Below are 19794 nucleotides of genomic sequence, written 5' to 3'. Positions count from 1 at the left end.
CCCAGAGCTGCTCACAGGGTGTGCACCCAGAACCTTCAGGAGGGGAAGAGGGTCCCCACTGTTTGCCTGTTTTTTTTTTTTTTTGTTTTTTTTCCCTTTTTGTCTTTTTTCGTGACCGGCAACGGATCGCAACCCTCAGTGTCGCGCCCGTACCGGACCGGGACCGGCCACGGGATCACAACCCTCGGTGCTGCGCCTGCACCTCGCTCAGCCAGTGAGCGGCCGGTCTGTATGTGGGATCCGAACCCTCGGCGGGAGCGCCGCCACACTCCCAAGCGGCGCACTGTAGCAGTGCGCCACCGGGCCGGCCCCCATGTTTGCCTGTTTTTGAGTGATGGCACTCTTTGAGCTGCCTTTAGTAAGAGGTCCACATAGGCCATACTGGGAGAGGGGACCTCCCTGTCCAGTGGGGCACCAACCTCATGGGGCCCCCTTACAGACTGCTCAGAGTGTGCTGGTGTCCCAGAGGTTCCAGAGGCTGAAGGGGCAGGTTAGTCAGCAGCACCAGTGGGCTTACAGCAGAAAGGCACAGCAGTGCACTACTGTCTGACAAGCACACAGTGACATCGGGGCCACGGAGCCATGCAGACAAGTGGAGGAGGTAGCAGGGAATGGGGGGGGGGGCTATGTAAGTGGACGCTCTCTGCACAGGAAGCAAGACGGTCTCCACACAAGACCAGAGACCCTAAGGACAGACTTCCTCCAACAGACAGGGCCTCCCACTGCCTGGGACATACTATTTTCCTATTTGTTCCTTAATGCCACAGCCAGAAAACAGGAGCAGATCTTGCTGAGTGCCCCAACACGTCTACTGGGACCATTGGCAACTCGGCTGTGATGCCCTGGAGCAAGGCCTGGCCTCAGGCTGGAGCTGTACCCTTGGGACGTGGCCCAGTGTCTCCTCAAGGTTTCCTGGTCTCCAGGTGCTGCCTGGGCAACCCTGATCCTCCAGGCTCCTGCTTCCTGCTGGGAATAGTGGCTCTGGCATGCCTCGGCTGTGTCACCATTCTGGGGACCCTAAAATCTGGAAAAGCCCAACCAAGCCACCTAATCCAGATGGAAAAACCTCCAACTCCAAAAGTCAGGACTCTCCAGGGCTCAAGTGCAGGGGCCTTGGAGAACTCTGGATTCAGAATTCAGGCCCTCAGGAAAACATGGATGCGGATGAAGACAGGAAAATTGGAAGGACCCCCCCCCCGGAGCGGGGGGGAGAAGGGGACAGCTCCTCTTTCCAAGGATGCCCGTCAGAGCCACCCGAAGTGTGTATAAAAGGAGTTCACGTGCCAGCTTACTCCTCTATACCAACAGAGCAGGGAGAGACAGATGGAAGCTGAGTTAGCAAGCACTCGCAACAGACCAGCACATTCCATGGCAGAGGCACCAGCTTAGGACAAGATGAGGGCTGTCAAGAAGCAAAATACACACACGTGTTGATGCTGCAACGAAGGAGAAGCAAGAGCTGGAGACAGAGCATCTGGGCCTTGCTGTAATGCGGGGGACATGGTGGCTCTGTCCCTTCCTCCCACTGCTCAACTGCTCAGCCTAGGTCAGGGCACCGAGGGTGCATGTGCGGGCGCAGCTCCACCTCTGGTTTCAGGAACAAGGGCTGGGAGCTGGACAGGGCTGACCCCAAGGCGGAAGCCCACAGAATGCTGGGCACCTAGACTTTCTTTTTTTTTTGTCCTTTTTGAGACCGGTGGCACCACGCTCAGCCAGTGAGCGCTGTGAGCGCACCAGTCATCCCTATATAGGATCCAAACCCGCGGCGGGAACGCTGCCGTGCTCCCAGCGCCGCACTCTCCCGAGTGCGCCTCGGGCTCGGCCCTGGGCACCTAGACTTTCACCATTTTATGGATTTTTCTCCAAGCTTCTTTTTTTCCATCTACCCATCTACAAGGGACACTGAATTATTCTTTAAAGAGAATGAGGGGACCAGCCAGCTGCCAAAAAAAAAAAAAACCTCTGTCTCTCTCTCTCATGTAAAGGGGGAGAAACCAACAAGAAGAACAAGAGGACACGTGTGTGTGTTCACATTCTTAAAACACACACTGATGCTGGGAGATGCTAACGATCTCCGTTAAGTGAAAAAAGCCAGTAGAACAGAGTGTGCCACCACGTGGATATAAAAGACACAGAAACGTGCAGGACACTGGTGTGCCATCAGCAGGAGCTCAGACCTGAGGACGTGCAGGAGATACAGACAAACGCTGGCAGGGCTGCCCCCTGCAGTCTGCACTGCAAGCATCAAGAAACAGCCAACCCTGTGCAATGAGCAGCCCAGGAGCAGTGACACGGCCCCTCCTCTCCCACTTCCACAGGTAACTGCCTCTGCCTGTGGACCTAAAGAAGGCCTGAGACGCTCACTTGGGGCTAGGGTGCGAGAGCAGGTGTGCTAGTCTCACCTGTGGGTAGGGGCCGAGCTAGCCACGCTTTGCAGATGCTGCCATCAGTCAAGGTGCCCCCTCGGGCTGCCCTGCAGGATCAGAACTTATACCTGTGGCTCCAGGAAGCCTGGTCTCTCTCCTGACTATCTCCCTGCTTCTTCCTCACATTTTTGATCAGAATGAAATCCTTGAGACACTTTGAAAGGATTTAACTTGATTTCATGTCACTTTAAGATGTGCTGGCCCTATGCATGGCTTCTGACTTGGGTCTGTGTTCTGGGTAGGCCACTGCAGGCCAATTAGACCACCAGCGCCTGCTCCCCCAAGCCTAGTGAGCCTGGCACCCCGCTCTACCTGCACAGGACCCTGCTCATCCAGGAGCCGGGCAGGGACAAGAGGCCCATCCAGCCAAAGCATGTCACAATGGCCCAACACCCAGGCCACTGGGGACCCTGGAAGACCGAGCAATGGCATGTTCCAGGCCACATGGGGGAGCCAGGCTCCCTAAGCAGCTGCTTCTGGGGTGATCTCTGAAGGTGATGTGACTATCAATTCTGATTCTAGAACCTCCAATGGCCTTCTTCTGGTGCTGGTACCACATGAGCCCCTGAGGAACTTACACCAGCGGAGCAGGGAGCAAAGGAGGTGATGACATGGGCCTTGAGCCTTTGGAAAAGGGGACAGAAGGAAAGAAGCCCATTCCCTACTACTCTTGCTGCTCTCAGCCTCACCGCAGCCAGTGCACCCAGCCTGTCCTCTGCGCCTCAGCCTGGGACAAGCTGCTTTACCTGGACAGGTGGCCCAAGTCTGGTGTGGGCTCCCCACCTCCCAGCAGGGCCTGGGACAGAGGCCCTACTGCTAGTTCACCTGGCACCTGGCCTGGGGCCTGCTGGGCCCACGGTAAGGACCAAGGATGAAGGGAGATGGGCGGTCCCACCTAGGACCAGATCTGACCACCTGGCCCTGAGCAGGAAGTGGACAGGGAAAAGAACTTCCCTCAGTGAGCAGCCTCCTACCTTCCGGAGGCCAAGCCAGCTTCAGGGTGGGAAGAGGCCTGGGGCACAGGCTCCCCCTGAAGAGAGATGCCTTGCAGATCTGGTCCTGGCCTGGGTCATGCTTTGGGGTCTAGGAAGGAGAGCAGCTTAGAGCCAGGGAAAGGAAACAGGCTTCCCTGGGAAGGCAGAGCAGGCCCATCCCCAGGCCTGGGCAGGTGTTACCTGGCAGATAGATGTCGGCAGGTGGACCTGGCTGTCCGTGGCTGCAGTGCTCAGGGCTGCTGTCCTGTAGGACGTTCTCGATGGATGGCGCTCGGCTCCCTGAAGCAGGCAAAGGGCAAGGTCAGGGGCCGACAGGCGGGGGCCCTGGAGCATGCCTCTCTTCTCCAGGGGCTCTGCAGCTGCTGGAGCCCTCGGCCTAGGCTCAAGCCCAACTCCACCCAATGTCTCAGCTGTTCTCCAGAGACCACAAAAGTGGACGCTTTCTTTGCTTCTTTTCTTACCCTCTTTTCCACCCTCCAGTGTGGGGCTTTTTTGCTTTTACTATAAGAAAATTACAAATCCACGCTTCAAAGGTGCCAAGTGTTGCCTGTCCCCTGCTTCTCCCTGCAGACACGCAGGGGGTACGTGGCCCTCTGAGCCTGCTGCCCTGCCCTCAAGGGTGGACTCTCACATATACAGCTGGTTTACCCCCTCTCCTGCATTCAGGCCTTAGCTGGGGACCTGTACTTCTCAGTACTGCCGAGGGGGTCCTAGTAGGTGAGGGTCCCTCTGGCAGGGGGGCTGGCCCTAATGCTGCCAGGAACCCTACAACCTGAGCGAGCCAGGGGGTCTCTGCCCCTGCATGTGCTTCTGTGCAGGCAGAAAGGAGTGCAGGTGCCTCAGGAAAGCTTAGCCTGTCCAGATGTAGGGAAACTGAGGCCCCGAGGCAAAGGGGCTTGCTCAGTGCCACGTAGCCGAGCACAACCCAGGCGAAGACCCCAGCTTCTAATTCTCTACTCAGGAACCATCAGCCCTCAGAGCAGAAATGCAGAGAGACGCAACCTGGACAGCACACTGCTTCCACCCAACCGAGGCCCCTACCTTGGGCACCCCACTCACACCCAAGCCTTGGTTTCCTCGTGTGTCCGATGGTGACACTGGCGAGGAATGGCTACAGCCACCGTGAGGCTGGGAGGGCCCTCTTCCCACTTGCAGCCAGGGTCACAACCCCTATAAAAGTCTCCAGGCGCCTGAGGTAGGAGGGGGCTTACCTTGCTTCAGTGACGGCAACTTGTCAACCTCTTCCGTGATGAAACTCTAGGAAAACAAAGAGCAAGGTCCACCTGGAGCTCGGGTGCAGGGCTGCTGATGACCAGGGGCTGGAGGGGGCCAAGCTCCCGCGACCAGGCGGGAGGAGGATGTGAAGGGCGGCATCTGATACTCCGTGTCACCATCGCCGGGCACCAGGCCTCACCTGCAGCCCCTCTTACAACCCTCATAGTGACTCCACCAAACAGTACCCCAGATGGTACCCATCCCACAGATGAGGAAACAGGCTGGGGAGTCACACAGCTTGGCCGAGGCCCAGAAGTGCAAGAGTGTCCTGGCATGCAGTGGGACTGGGTCCGATTCCAGTGCACATGGACTGGAGAAGACTGGCAAGAGCATGTGGCTCAGCTTCATGTGGGAGAGCCTAACCTCTGGGGAGCTGCTTTCCCGCAGTGCCAGCTCCACGCCGCTCAGTGGGGGAGGAGCATCTGAGTCCTCAGAGAGCTTCTCCTCATCCTCTTCATGGATGGGGGACGATGGGGACCGCAGGGTGCTGGGGACAGAGGAGGGGGAGGCCAGGTAGGCTGGAGGATGACTGGACAAGGAAAGCCAGCCCCGCCCAGACAGACTGCCCAGATGCCACCTGGGGGTAGCCTTGTAAACATCTGCCAGATTCCATGGAAAAGATGCTCCCAGGGAACTGTGTTTATCAGCAAAGGACTGAAACTAACCCAAATGCCCAACAGCCATCAATGTCAATACAGATGCACACTGACAGAGAGAACCCATCTACAGGTACATGGGAGCAGACCTGAACATCTTTTTATTTCTAGAAAGAGAAACACTGATGGCAGACCCCAGGGTGGGAAATAGCAGGAGACAGACCCATATTTCTTTCTGCATCTTTGGAGTTGTTTCCCTATGTAGACACACTGCAGGGGTCCTGGGATTGGTACTGCGCCTCCCTTATACTTTTCTGTTAAAAAACTAACATGCATGTGGTCATGCAGGGCTGGTTGGCCACTCCTTGCAAGTCTCCAAGGGAACCATGACTGATCCTTGGCCAGCTCCAGGAACGTGGCCCTGGAAGGTTCTTGGTGTTAGTGATGGAAGATGCTGTAATCCTCTGGAAATGGACCACGCCCACCAGCTGGTCAGGTGTAAACAGCAATATCAAGGACGTGCACCAGTTTCACTGTTGGGGTGCCGAGTTTCGGCTGTCATCATGGTGGCTTGGCAGGATACACCTATGTGGCCATTCCCCATAAAGTCCAGAACCCTGAGCTCAAACGGGCTCCCCAGGGAACCTGCCCTGGTGGCAGAGTGCCCCCACGTGGCCTGAGACAGGGAGGATGTCAGAAGCCTCTGGCCTCCACCAATGCATCTTTCTGGCTATTTTTGCTCTGTATTCTTTGCTGTAACAAACTTTATCCATGAATTTAACCTGCTACTATGTCTTGTGAGTCTTTCTGGTGAATCACCAAACAAAACATGAGAAAACTATTTGAAACTAGGAGTAAATCTGCCTTGCACTTCTTACACGCTACCCCACACATACATGTACACACACACACACACACACACACACACACACACACACACACACACACGAGGCACCAAGCCCACAAAGGACAGGTGTGGTAGACTCCCACTCACCCTTCCCGAGAGGAGCACCAGGTTCAGGCTCACCTGTCAGGAGACTTGCTCCGCGGCTTGCCCTTCTGGTGGCTGCTTTCCATGATTCGGTCGATCCCAGCCAGCGGACAACTGGCCTGGGACAGACCATCCGAGATGCCCGAGTAGGTGATTTCTTCATAAAGGGGGGCCGAGGGGATGGCTGGGGAGACAGCCCGCAGGCCGTTGAGTGCCTCAAGCAGGGAGATGGGCTCGTAGCCGGGTGGGACACTGTCAGAGCTCTGCAGGGACAAGGGCAGTGAGGAAGGCCTGGTCCAGCTCCCTGCCTGTGGCCCCTGCCCAGGGCCACAAAGCCCCAGTCGCTGAGCTCAAGTCCCAAGGACGTTCCACTCCCCAGACCCTCTTTCTGACAACTGCTGTCCACTCTACCTTCCAAGGACTCAGATCCCCCTGTTGGAGGGTGGCAAGAGCTCCTTCGCAGCATTGGAGACATCCCTGCCCAGGGCTCCCCTGCCATCAACTCCAGCACATGCCCCGGAGACCCAAATGCCCCTGTTTGTGCCCAGGATGCTGGGTGAGAAGGCGTCTGGCAAGAGCCACCCACCCCCACCTCGGCCAGCCCCTACGTGGCTTCTGTTCCTGCCTTGCTGGGGTGCAGAGAGGGGGTTAGTGACAGAAAGGAGAACTCAGGAGCAGGGAAGTGCAAAGCCATGCCAGAGGAAAGAGAACCTTTGGAAATGTGGTATTCTAGGCCAGGGAATCCTGGCCTCCTGGGAGCTCTGCCTGACCCCAGCCTCTGCCGGGTTGATGTGCTCCAGGCCATTCTAATGGACACCCTGGAGAGGAGCCACTGCCTTCCCCTCATGGGAGTGAACTGCACTGACAAGGCTGAGACACAGAAAAGGCGTAGGTGCAGGGGCACTGCGAAGGGTGCATGGCTGCCCCGCCCCCGCCCTTGCTCTCATGAAACCACCAAGGGGCAAAATGCTCACTGCCAGAGATTCGGCCCAACCAAGCCCCTGGAAGAAGGAGGAGATGGAGTCGGAGCATCCCTGGGGACCACAGGGTTGGGGGCGCCAGGCCCACAGGGCTGTTCTGGACCTGTCTACTCCACCTTTGCTCCCATACCTGCTTTCAATTTAAAGGTGGCTACCTCCTCTGAACCTCTTGCCCCTCTAAAAAGGACTCTCCGGACTGACTCCCTGGCAACTTCCACCTCCCTAAGCCACACTAGGGTGCACAGGGCTCAACTGGGTCTGCCCAGGGCAGTGGAGGCTCCGGGTGGAGGCCCAGCCCAGTGGGAATGCACTCTCTGGTCCCCCCACCTGTTCCCTGGGGTACAGGAAAGATGCAAGAAAATCAAAGTCATCAGCCCCAAAGAGCTGCAATCTGGAATCAAGGACAGAGGGGCAGGCAAGACCGGCAAGCAAGTGCAAGGGAGGCCGTGTGCACAAAACAGCTGCGGCGTTAGCTCCACCTTCACGTCCATTCCACTGCCAGCAAGAAAAAAAAGGGAAACAAGGCCACTTGGGGACCACGGCAGAGGCAAAGATGGCGCAGAGGCCGCAGGCGTCGCCCACCAGGCAGTGGGACAGGCGTGGCTGGCTTTTTGCCAACAGACCTGAGCTTTGATTGTTCCACCAAACTCCCTTCCTGAGCAGGGACGCCGGGACTGGGGAAAGTGGATTTGACAGATCACATTAATCGAACATTAGCCTGGGGTGAAAATGACTGCTCATCCTTGTCTTTGGCTTAAAGATTAGGGCATGGGGCAAAAAAAGTAGCCATAGGACCAAACACACTTACTGTTTCCCTTTTAGGTTTCTTGCTGGCCAGGGAGGCGGGGTGCGACTTTGATTTTTTAAAGGGACACTGTCAAGATAAAAATCATACGTTTTACAACTGCCACCCTCCCCATGCAGCGCTAGAGGTCATGGACAGGGTCTCTCTAGGGATGCTGTGACCCGATGCTTCAAAAGCTAATGTGCACGGGGCTCTCAGGGACTGTGCAGCTTCTGACTCAGAGGTCTAGGGGTGTCCACACATCTAAGCAGTTCCCAAGAGCTTTGCTCTGGTGCCACTAGGAGTGATGTCCCCATCCCCAGTGCCTGCCCACCCATGGTCTGGGTTACCCCAGAGTAGCAGGTGTTGGCCAAGGCTGACCACTCTGGGTGCAGCCTGGGACCCTGAGGGCACCCAGTCGAAGGCTCTCCAGAAGCGCTGGGCACCTTTATCAGGCTGGGCCCTGCCTCGGAAAGTTCTCACCAACATCTAATTCCTAAAGACAAATGGGGAGAAACACCAACCCCACGATTATCTTAATGCAATCACTGGAGAAAATGGCTGATTTGGGCTCTTTCTGGCACTCCATGGAAACAGCTTGGACCTGTGAGGGGAAGGCAGCTCCCTGAGAAGGCGCCAGCCCTTCTGGGGCATGTGGAGGCTGGACACACGCCAGGCCCCAGCTGCCCTACACTGTGGGAGGCGGCTCAGCTTGCTTGGGATAGGAGGGTCAAACGTAGAGGGACCTGCCTGACCCACAGCCACCAGGACAGAAACTGGGAGGGGCAGAAACAAGTGACAGTAAACCCCGCCACCACCTGAGCACCCCTCAGTCAATCCCTGTGAAAATGGACTCTCCTTTCAGGGAAAATCACACCTGGTCCTCTTTCTGCCAAAAGATGGAAAGTGTACAGCAGTGTATCCAAATCAACATTGATGCCAACATGCCACAAGAGCCCTTGGGCTGGCGGGGGCCCAGTAGGCAAAAGAGACAGCGTGGCTGGCCTGGGTGGAGCCAGTCAGGAGGCTCGGGTGACAGGACCCCCCAGGGGCGGCCATACCTCTGCTGCAGCTGTGAGACCACAACTTCAGATTTCAAAACAGAAGCAAGAATTTGGGTTTTAAGGGAAATTTCCAGACTTTTAATCATTGGCCCAGTTTTTGGAAACTGTGTGGGTTGAACACATCCCACCCGATCGAGGAAGGAGGCCTCGTCTTGTGGATGGGCAAACCACAGGGTTCATTCCTCCTTTCTTTTAAAGGAAGTAGCAGGGCCTTTAAGAACCACTGGATCCAACTATCTCGGCTGAGAGCCAGAAAGGCACAAGCCTCTCATGATGCTGGCGGCCAGCAGGACCAGGAAGCCCAGGCTGGGCCCTACACTACTGATGGCCATCCATACAGCCACTTGCCCCTGCCTGCCTGCCCCTGCCACTCCTCCACCCCATCCCCATCTCTGTATGTGTCTCTTTACCTCCCTGTCGCTGTCTCTCTCTTTAGGTCCTGGAAGCCAGAGTTGGCCTCTGTTGCTGCCTGCAGCAACGTCTACCTTGAAGATCTGCTGTGGGGCGAGCCCAGAGGGCTTCGGGGCACTCACGCCGGGGAAGGCGGGCAGGGCCACTCAGGAGCACTGCTACAGCCACCCTCGGGAGGGAACCAGATCCTTCACTAAGAACCATGGAGCGCCTGTTGGTCTGGCTTGGTGGAGAGATGGTGACAAACGCCCTGGCACGAACTTGACCACGTGGCAGGCTCTCCCTGCCAGCAGGAGCAGCAATGACCCCACGACTAATGTTTATAGCCCAGCCTGGTCAAGCCACCTGTGGGGACCACCGCACAGTTACAGTCATGTGGCTCTGCCACACGGGCTCCAGGCCCCCCTGAACCCCTCAGGCAGGAGGAGGCAGCACTTACAGAGTGCTCATCGTGGTCCACGCTCTGGGCCAGGACAGGGCTGAAGCAGATGGGGGACAGGGCTCCTGGCTTCTTGCGCACGGCCCGGATCTGCAGGAGGGCCCGGAAAGCTGCGGCAGAAGCAGGGGCTCACGTTAGGCCAGGGCCGCTCCCAGCACCACTGGCAGGGACGCCGACCCCCCGCCACACCAGCCCACCCTGCAGCAGCCCCGGACAGGCCACCTTTCTAGATCAGAGGCACAAGGGAGTTGTAACAAAATGCCCTGCACAGGGGGACAAAACAAGGCCACGGTGGCACTGCCTCAGGGAATGTATCCAAGGTGCACCCACACTTCACACCTGTCAGCCCCCAGACCGTGAGACGTGGGTGTGACTGACACCACCCCACCGGGCTCCAGCAGCCTCTTCCCAGGGAACCCTGCTGAGGGTGGGACGCAGGCCAAAGGTTCACATGGGGGAATGTCCCCGACAGTGCGACGTCTCACTGGCATGAGTAGGATTTGGTGCATCAGTCTACACCAGTGCCAGCCCGCGCCCAGAGGGGCCAGCAGGCCCCGTGCAACGTGCATAAGAAGCTGTGAGATGGGGAATGCAGGCCATGCCTCAGGGTGAACAGGACACACACAGAAGGCAACCGCGTCCCCGTGCCGATGGGCAGCCCAGGCTGCAGGGCGGGACATTAGCCTGCTGGCTTGGCACTTTTCAGTAGTCCCCATGTTTTCCACCAGGAGTGAGCAGGCTCTGACACCAGCCACCCATGAGGGGAGCCCCAACCCGTCTTACAGAGGAGGCCGACTTGGGGGCAGCCCAGGCCACATGGGGGGCTCTGAACTCCACTCTGTAGACCCCACCCCACAGCTCACCCCATACCTAAAGATTATCAGAGGTCACCAGCAGTCACGGCACCTGCAGTGAGTCATGGTCCCCGCTTGGGGTCAGTGCCAGGCCCTCCCTGAATGGCAACCTGCCTGTGCCCAGACCCCCAGCAGCCCAGCCTGACCTCCCAGGGTCCTCCTTCCCATCCTTCCACCTCTGCCCTCCTCAGAAACACAGTCCTGACCACCCCCACGGCTCCCCTTTCCTCTGCCTCAACTTCTTACTGTCTGCGCCCCACACTGGGCCCAGACCCCACACAGGCAGGAGACCCCCCAATCTCTGTGCTACTCAGAGTCAGCACACAGCAGTTGGTCTCCTGAACCCAGGCAAGCCCCAGAACTCCACAACTGTCTAAACCCCACGGTTCCACAGCTGTCAATTGGCAGACAGTCAAGGTTGCCGGCTGGTGCCAGGGTGCACAGAGCACCACCATCTAGGCCCTGCCCCTGTTCTGGCCTGTCTGGACCCCCTGGGCTTCCGGACCATGCTCTGCCCCCCAGAGAGACCAGAAGGCCAGCACAGGACCCACCAGCCCCCGAGAGCACCTCCCACAGGCTGAGCTCTGCAGGGAGGCCTCAGGCAGCTAATGTTCCTGCAGCACTGGGTTCTCAGAGCACTCGAGGAAGGGGGAGACAGGGGATCCTGATGGCAGAGGGGGCACCCAGGCCTACCTACCAGGGGCTGCTCACGGAAGCTGCTGCCACCTCCACCTCGGTGCACTGCAGGTGCCAAGGCTCAGCCCCCAATGCCACCCACTTCCTGGGCACAGAGAAAGACCTTCCCATGGTCCACACCTGCCTGGACTTCCTGGTCCTCCACCCCCTGGTGCCACAGCCTCTTTCTCAGACAGGAGAGGCTAAAGGACCCGTGAGCCAGCCCTCCATGCTACCTGATCTCGAGTAGACTGGGCAGGGCCCTGTCGCCTGTCCCCATAGGCCCCAGAGCAGAGCTCACCTGTAGCGCCCTGACCTATCTCGACTGGGGCTTCCTTCTGGGCTCTGAGCCCCAGACCACACAGCCTCGTGCTCTGCTACTGCCCACCCAGCCTGCCCTGCAGCTCCAGAGCCGCCATTGCGTGCGCTCGCACACCAGCACCCTCTCCACTGCCTACCTGGCTCCCATGGGGACAACCTCTGTGAGGTGCTGGTGCAGCTGCTTCCAGGTAGCAAGGGCAAGAGCACAGGCCAAAACGCCAGTACCAAACCCGCCTCTGCCTTTTGCTGGCCATGACCCTGGGCAAGATCCCTCAGAGCCCCAAAACAGTGACTGGCAAGCCTGACAGCCAGGGTCACAGTTCCTGGCTCAGGAGCTTGGAGATCTCAAAACACAAACGTCCTGCAGCTCCCCAGGCAGGCATCCTCTCTGACCACACCTCAGCCCCTCGCCCACTGCCAGGTCCCAGGACCCCCAGCCTGATGCTCACTGTGACCCAGTGGGTTTTTTACGCTGAGAATGTTCAGGTTCCCTCTATCAGAAGACAAATATTTTTTTCAGAATTATGCCACATGCGACGATTTTTCCTGAGAAAATGTCTGGAGTGCTCCAGAAAACCCAATTTAATTCCTTGGTCAATTTTCTACATCACTTTTCCATCTCACCTCACTAAGATTTTTGTCGAAATGTTTTCTCCATAGCCTCTAAAATAAAGGTTTCATTCACTGATCAATTTTTGTCCAGTTCAAATATCACTGCAAACGTCTGCCCTGAAGGCCCTTCATCCTCAAAGTCTAACCTTCCTGGAGGCAGGTTGTGAAGATCTGAATCGCACCCCATACTAGTGGGGCTGCTGCCTGCACAAATGCTAACTGTGCAGCCAATGTGTCCTGGTTCATTGTGGACCAGACAAATGAGTGACAGCCCTCATGTTCCTCAGCCAGCAAGGGCTCTGTGGCCTCCCAGGGCTGCCCCGGCCCAGGACTGCTGCGGTGCAGCCAGTCCCCGACCTCCAGACCCTCCCGGGCACTTACGCAGGCGGCAGATGGGGCAGTTGTTGGCCTGGTAGCGCAGCGTGTCGGCACAGGAGGTGCAGAGGCATAGGTGGCGGCAGGGCAGGATCAGCGTGTCTCGCAGGTCGGACAGGCACACCACACACTCGTTGCTGTTGTCGCCGTTCTCATCATCCGAGGGCTGCGGGGACAGGGGCCTGTGGGTCAGTGGCCTCCCAGGGACCTAAGGCCAGGGCCTCATATTGCTCAGCCCAAAGCAGGCCTACCTGTCCTAGCAGTGCCACCATCATCCTCCATGCCCCAGGGGCTTCTGTGGCAAAGGGAAGCTCAGAGGGCAGGAGGAAGTTGCCATGGAACAGAACTCCTCAGGAGAGGCAGCCTGGAGCCGTGCGACACAGCAGAGGGAAAAATCTGTGCCCCCCACCAACCCAAATCACAAGGACTTGGGTCTTTTCTGTTCCTCAGACCCAAAGAGGAAATGTGGAGACGTGCCACTACAGAACTGCCTTCATGATGGTCAGGTACCCATCTACATGGTTAAAAACAAACATGTCTAATTCGTTGGAAATATTTTAAGTAATGGCAGATTCCAGAAACCAAATTAGCAACTGGATCAAGATAAAGCAAATTTTTTTTTTTTTCCTTTTTGTCTTTTTTCGTGACCGGTAACGGGATCGCAACCCTCGGTGTCGCGCCCCCACCACGCTCAACCAATGAGCGGACCGGTCTCTATATGGGATCCGAACCCTTGGCGGGAGCGCCGCCACACTCCCAAGCACCGCACTCTATCGAGTGCGCCACCGGGCCGGCCCTTTTTTTTTTTTTTTTTTTAAAGATGACCGGTAAGGGGATGTTAACCCTTGACTTGGTGTTATCAGCACCACGCTCTCCCAAGTGAGCCATGGGCCGGCCCCCAATAAAGCAAAATTCTAAAACAGGGAGCAGCTAACTATGCCTGCTGCCTGTTTCTACAAATAAAGTTTAATTGGAACAGTCACGTCCACTGGATTTTGTGTTGGTTACAGCCACATTGAGTAGATGCCATAGAGACTGTATGTCCTGCAGAGCCAAATATAGCTACCACCTGGCCCTTCACAGAAAGCCAGTGACCCCTGGTGTAAAACATGTGCATGAGCACAGCCACTAAGCTGAGGCCAGGCCTGGCCATGCTGCCCTGTCCTCTCGCCTCCCACTGGTTCCAGCTGTTCTGGGCCCTGCGCCACATGGAGGCTGGTGTGTGCGACTTTCAGAGAGATTTTAAGACACGGGCAGCAGTTCTGTCCATGCCAGTGTGCCTTCAGAAACAATGAAAAAGGCTGCTACCCTCCCCAAGCCCTGCTAGGCCGCCACTTTTCGGCTGCTTCTAGAGACTTCTAGAAGGCAGGTCGCTATTCCACATAGCTGCAGGGGCTCACTGTCCCCGGGGAGGCAGGAGCCCACCAGCAGGGGGCAGCACTGGCCTAGCCAGTGACAGGAAGGAATCGCAAAGGCAGCGGCACCTGGAGGGGGCAGGATGGAGTCCTGTGTTCCCAGGCTGCCCTGGCAGACTTGGAAGCCAGTGAATTTACTGGAAAAAGGGACAAAGTGTTCCATAGACTCTGTTAACTTAAAAAAAATATTAAGGAAAAATGATGGCATCTGGGGGCCTGAAACCTCCAGAGGAAGGCATAGAGGGGCCTGGCTTGGCTACTCAACCCTCAGGGCCCTGGCCAGGCCTGTGAGACCCCGAGCAAATCATGCCCAGCGAGTCCAGTGGGCCTGCACATGGCAGAAGGAAACCAGGGGCATGTGACTGGCCTGGAGTTCACAGGTGACCACTGCAAGGATGTACCTTGGTCTCCTGGTTGTTCTTGTTCTCGATGCCGTAAATCTCCTGCAGCAGGTAACTGACCCGGTCCACCTGGAGAGCAGAGAGGGGTGCGCTGGGCCCTGGCCAGCCCCAACACAAGGGCTCCTCTGCACCCACGTGGCCCAACACCACCTCCACCATACCAGGCTCGGGTCCCAGGTGCAGGCATGGCTGGGAATTCTGTCAGCTCATCCGCCCCACCCCCTAGGGCCAAGAGACGGCAAGGGAGAACTTCCACCTGCCCAGCCTAACCAGCAGCACCAGGAGCAGGGCCCAGTGATTTTGCCCACCATGGGGGTCCTCAGCCACACTAAAGGTAGGCCCAGCAACCACACCTCTGCCCATCTCACCCTCTCCAACTCCATAAAAAAACCACTGTGGAGCCACCCGTCACCACCCCCACAGGAGCAACTAGAGTCAGTGCCTGAAGGCACCATATGGCAGCCTTTCTAGAACCTCACTCCCCAGGCATGAAAACGTTTCTGGTCTCAGACACCGAACAAATTCCTACAAGCTGTATTCTGTCCTGCTGCTCATGCCCAACCCAAAGGCCTCACCCTGACCATGTTCCAAAGAGGTCTGAGCTGCTGGGTTCCCCAGTTCCACACACCACGAGCACCTCTTCAGGGAGCCAGGGTCCTGCCAGTCGGCTCTCAAGAGCCCTGACTAGCATTGGGGGGGGGGGGGGGGGGGCTCTTGCACCTTCTCCAGCACCTTCAAGGTCTGGATCTGCCAGAGTTCACTCTACCTCTCTTAAAAAGCTAAGAAACACCATTCCCAGGTTGTGGCTTGAAACAGGTCTTACACACAAGAGCAGCTACACATACGGGAACTGCTGACCATGGCTTTGAAATACAGACCCCAGCCGTGACCCACTGTTAAAATCAGCCTCCATATCAAGGTCTAACAGAGCTCAGTTTGGGGGATGCCATCTTCTAAATTCTCACAGTGCTTACATGTGAGTCCACCAGGAATAACTCTTCCTGGCATAGGACCTTGGGATTACTGACCCCAAAGAAAACTTGCACTAGTCTGCAGCTCCCATCTGCTCCTTCCTTTCAAGTATTGATTAAGTCAAACTTTGACCAATACTGAAGCATTTTTCCTGTCTCCTTCTTTCCTCCATCCATTCATCCAGCAAATAGTTACTGAATGCTGACCAAGCTCCTGGCACCACGGCTCAAGCTGGACAGGACTCAAGGCCTACAGAGTCGCTGCTGGTACCACCAGGTGGGCATACCACACGCATGCACTCACCCAGGGACATGCAGCCCAGCAGGCACCCAGCCAGTAGGCTCTTCGCAGCTACTGCAACGTAGTTCATGGAGACTACATGTGTGTGCGTGCACGTGTCTTTTAAATCAAAAGGGGACATGCTATTTCGTCTGACAGACTTACGATTTGCTTCTGCTTTAAGGGCTTCACAGAGAAGCTGCCGTCCACATGCTGCAGGGGAGAGAGACACAGGGTTAATGGGTTAAGCTGGCACCCCTGAGCATCCCTGCTCAGCCTCTGAGGCCCTCTCTGGCCAGTCCACAACCATGGCTGAAAAAAAGAGGGACCAAGTGAAGACTAGAGCTAGGCCAGGATTTCTCAAAATGTGGCCCTCAGACCTGGCTTCAAAACTACCTGGAGAAACCTCTAAAAATACGGCCTCCTGGGCCCCGCCCTGACCTACAGACCCAACTCTCCCTGGGTGATTCTCAGGCACACTCAAGTTCAAGACCACTCAGCCAAGTTCTGATGACGAACGAGAGGCTCCCCAACATCAAGCGGTAGCACCTGGAGAGAGAACATTAAGACAAGTTCTTGCTCTCCGAGGACGTAGCTTAGTTAGAAGATGGCACAAAGCAGGCACACACATACATATGCAGGAAAGCTCAGAGCTCTAAAAATGTCAAGACAAAATAGAACAGCCACACTCGGCACTATCCAGGGAAATACACAGCTTAGAGTTCGACAAGGTTAATTAAGGTGTTAGATATGAGATCTTGAGACAATGCTAATTATCCCTTCTAAGTCAACCAAGACCTGCACTCAGAGTTTTCAGTTAAGGCTGATGGGTTCTAACAGAAATTTCTAGAATGTTGGATTCCAAAAATAAGACAGTTTCTCACTGGGCTCTAAGCACAGAAGGGACTGTTTGCCAGAGATGGCCCATCTGCCTTGGCAAGAGCGCACAGATGTGTACATAGTAACCATCTCTTCCAACAAGGCTGGTCCTGGGGAGTGCAGCTGGCAAGCCCAGAGCTGAGGCGGGAGAAGGCTGACCTCGCCTGGCACTTGTGTCAGCACAGTCTGCCCCTGGCCCAGGAGAACACAGACCCAACCTCACCGCAGGAGAAACAGACCAGAGGGGCCCTTAGACCCAGCTGTACGGCCTCAAGATCACAGGCAGGAGCCAGGCTTTGCACCTACAGCTCTCAGGGACTGCAGACACACACCAGGGGCGAGGGGGCCCAGTGTCAGCAGGACACAGGAGTGGTGGCAAGTCTGAGCCTGCTTCCTCCTGGGGCCCGTGTCTCTTGTCGCTCCTGGGCCACAGGCAGGTGCTGAAAACGCTTTACAACTGCAGAGTGCTGGCGGATATCAGAAAGCACTGGGAGGGTGGGTGGTCAGCTATGGCTGACCCAGTAGGGGACACACCCACCACCTCTAGCAAGGCTCTTAGGGAGCAGGGACCCACGCAGGGTGGGGTCAGGGGGCACCCATGCTAGGCAGGCAGCAGACCCTCACCGGTCCACCAGTACCCACTGAGCATCTGCTGCATGCCAGGTGTCATGCTCAGCTCTGAGGACACAGCAACAGACTAGCAGGGTCAGTTCTACCCTCACAGACATCGAACAAGGAAGCACAACAAATGTTTGCCCTGAGCAGTCAGGAAAGGCCTCCTGCAGGGAGCAAGGCCTCCAACCCCTGCGGGGCTGGGTGCCACAGCTGAGGGAAGAAGGGGCAGAGCATGTGCAAGGTGGGGAGTGGCGGGCACCGGATGGGGCTGTGAAGGTCCCAGGTGACAGCGAGGATGTTGGGCTAGGGGGAAAGGGCCATGGTTCTTCCAAGACAGGAGCAGCTGGATGACTCTCCACATCTCAGGGAAAGTTAGTGTGTGGCAGATAGCCCTCCGTGTAGGTGCCCCAGCCCCTGTGTCCGCAGGTTCTAGAGAGTTCCACAGGGCTGGCCCTAGTCTAGAACATCCTCCCTCGCCACACTCCAAACACCTTTTGAAAGCTTCCCAGTGAAGATGCTCGGCCTCAGGGCCAGCCTCCCAGGAAGCGCGGGGCTGCTGGGGACCTTCCACCCACCCAGGGGCTGACACCCAGTGCCTTCAAAAGGCCCTGGCCCCACGCTCAGACCCCAGCTCCCAGGTCACAGAGACTGAGGACCAGGTCAGCACTTACCTTTTCAAAGGCAGCCAAGAGCACGTGGGCGTGGCCAGTCACTTCCACCACTACCCAGGACAGAGACAGGAGAGAGCAGTCAGAGCCAAAGCAATACACCCACCCAGGCCTCTCCCACCCCTTCCTTCGGCCAGTGTCTCCCCTGGCAGCACCCAAGCCACCCCCATGCCTGCAGATGCCCCACATGGCAATCCCGTGGCCCTGAGCCTGGGTGTGGGCTGTGCTGACATCTGGCATCGCTTCTGGAAGACTCCTCACGCTGATCAATGGGAGAAGGGCCTCGGGAAGCAGCTTCCTCCCCACAGGGCCCGCACACTCATGAGGGAGGACGGGGCGGGAGAGGGCTGGACCACTCACCATCACCTTCATCCACCACGGCCTGGATGACCACTGGGAACACGCCCCTGTCCAGGTCAAAGTTCAGCTGAGGAGGAAAAGAGGAAAGAATGGTCAGGACCGAGGCAGCCAAGCCGGCGGGTCCAAGAAACAGCCATGGGGAGAAGGCCCGGCGGGCAGATGGCGTCACAGCAGAGCCAGAGGACAGAGGAACAAATGGCAAAGGGGGTATAGATGCCTGGGTTGGCACCTTTTTGAAATGGTAAACTGTATGGAGCATAAACATTGCCATTTTAACCATATTTAAGTGGCATTAAGTACATTCACAATGTCATGCAACCATCACCATATCCACTTCCACAACTTCTTCACCACCCCAAACAGAAACGCTGTGCCCATTAAACATTAACTGCCCAGCCCCAGCCCCCAGAAACCCCCAGTCCACTTTCTGTCTCCATGGATTTGCTTGCTCTGGACACTTCCTGTAAGCGGAATCACACACTATTTGTCTTTTTGCATCTGGCTTCTCTTGCTCAGCACAACATTCCGAAGTCCACCATGCTGTGGCGTGTGTCAGTGCTCCCCTCCATCTCATGGCTGAATGCTACGCCACGGTGTGCACAGACCGCTCTGTTTTTCCAGGCTCCCATTCATGGATGTGAGCTGTTTCTACATCTTGAGACTTATGCTGCTGCAAACACTGAAGTACACTTATTTCAGCCCATTTTCAATTCTCCTGGGTATATACCTCGAGTGGAAGTGCTGGGTCACAGAAAGGCACCTGGCTCGGCCCCCACCAAAGAAAGAAGGAAGGGATGGGAAGCCCTCATGGCTCGCCTGAGTTCAGGAGAAACCCCCTTGTGCCTGTCATTGCCCCACCGCCCTCAGGCTAGAGGCTGCTCTCCTCCCCGTGGCCTGCAAAGCCCTGACTGGACGGTTCAGTTTCTGCCTCTGGCTCCAACCTCCTTCAAGGCAGCACCCTCGGCCAGACCAGCCCTCTCCCGTTCCTCATGGGACACCAGCTCCCTCCAGCCCTCCCCTGCGGACAGTTTCCATGCTGGCTCTCAGGAAAGGCAGGGCTGTGACTCAGAGTCCAGCTCCTTGCCTCTTCACTATGAACAAGCCCCAACCTGAGCCTCAGCTTCCCCATCTGCTGAGCGCGGGCCTGGGAGGGCACATAGTCAACCCCAGCAGTTCACCGACCCATGGAAGCGATGGGAACCAAGGAAAGCTACGGGGCAGGGAAGGAAGTTGCCCAGCCTCCTCTGGGAAGGTAGCTGCAGGGCACAGAGGAGGAAAGGGGAGGGTAGTGGTCAAGGGGGAGGTCACAGCTGATGCTGGCTGTGTGGAAACATCTATGCACACCAGAAGCCGCATGCTGGGGAGGTGGAGGATGTGTCCACACCCACCCAGGGCCAAGCCATCTCA

The 19794-nt window shown here is 56.9% G+C and overlaps 1 protein-coding gene across 2 annotated transcripts in view; it reads right to left on the bottom strand.

The window, feature by feature from the left end:
- MGRN1 (mahogunin ring finger 1, E3 ubiquitin protein ligase) overlaps positions 1 to 19794 on the bottom strand; it is a 49280-nt gene that overhangs the window by 2589 nt on the left and 26897 nt on the right. Inside the window, exons 6-16 of one of the 2 annotated variants that reach the window (XM_008569102.1) lie at positions 18388 to 18454; positions 18031 to 18080; positions 16031 to 16078; positions 14615 to 14683; positions 12805 to 12964; positions 9962 to 10071; positions 8072 to 8137; positions 6320 to 6546; positions 5060 to 5183; positions 4633 to 4678; positions 3602 to 3700 (exon numbers count right to left, since the gene is read on the bottom strand). In XM_008569102.1, the coding sequence (XP_008567324.1) occupies positions 3602 to 3700; positions 4633 to 4678; positions 5060 to 5183; positions 6320 to 6546; positions 8072 to 8137; positions 9962 to 10071; positions 12805 to 12964; positions 14615 to 14683; positions 16031 to 16078; positions 18031 to 18080; positions 18388 to 18454 (1066 nt within the window). The remainder of the gene's footprint in view (positions 1 to 3601; positions 3701 to 4632; positions 4679 to 5059; positions 5184 to 6319; positions 6547 to 8071; positions 8138 to 9961; positions 10072 to 12804; positions 12965 to 14614; positions 14684 to 16030; positions 16079 to 18030; positions 18081 to 18387; positions 18455 to 19794) is intronic. The other variant, XM_008569103.1, reaches the window with a different exon arrangement.

Source organism: Galeopterus variegatus, unplaced genomic scaffold, assembly GCF_000696425.1.
Source record: "Galeopterus variegatus unplaced genomic scaffold, G_variegatus-3.0.2 Scaffold466, whole genome shotgun sequence".
Taxonomy (NCBI): domain Eukaryota; kingdom Metazoa; phylum Chordata; class Mammalia; order Dermoptera; family Cynocephalidae; genus Galeopterus; species Galeopterus variegatus.
The sequence above is the reverse complement of the archived record's forward strand: the minus strand, read 5'-3'. Positions and strand labels throughout refer to the sequence as shown.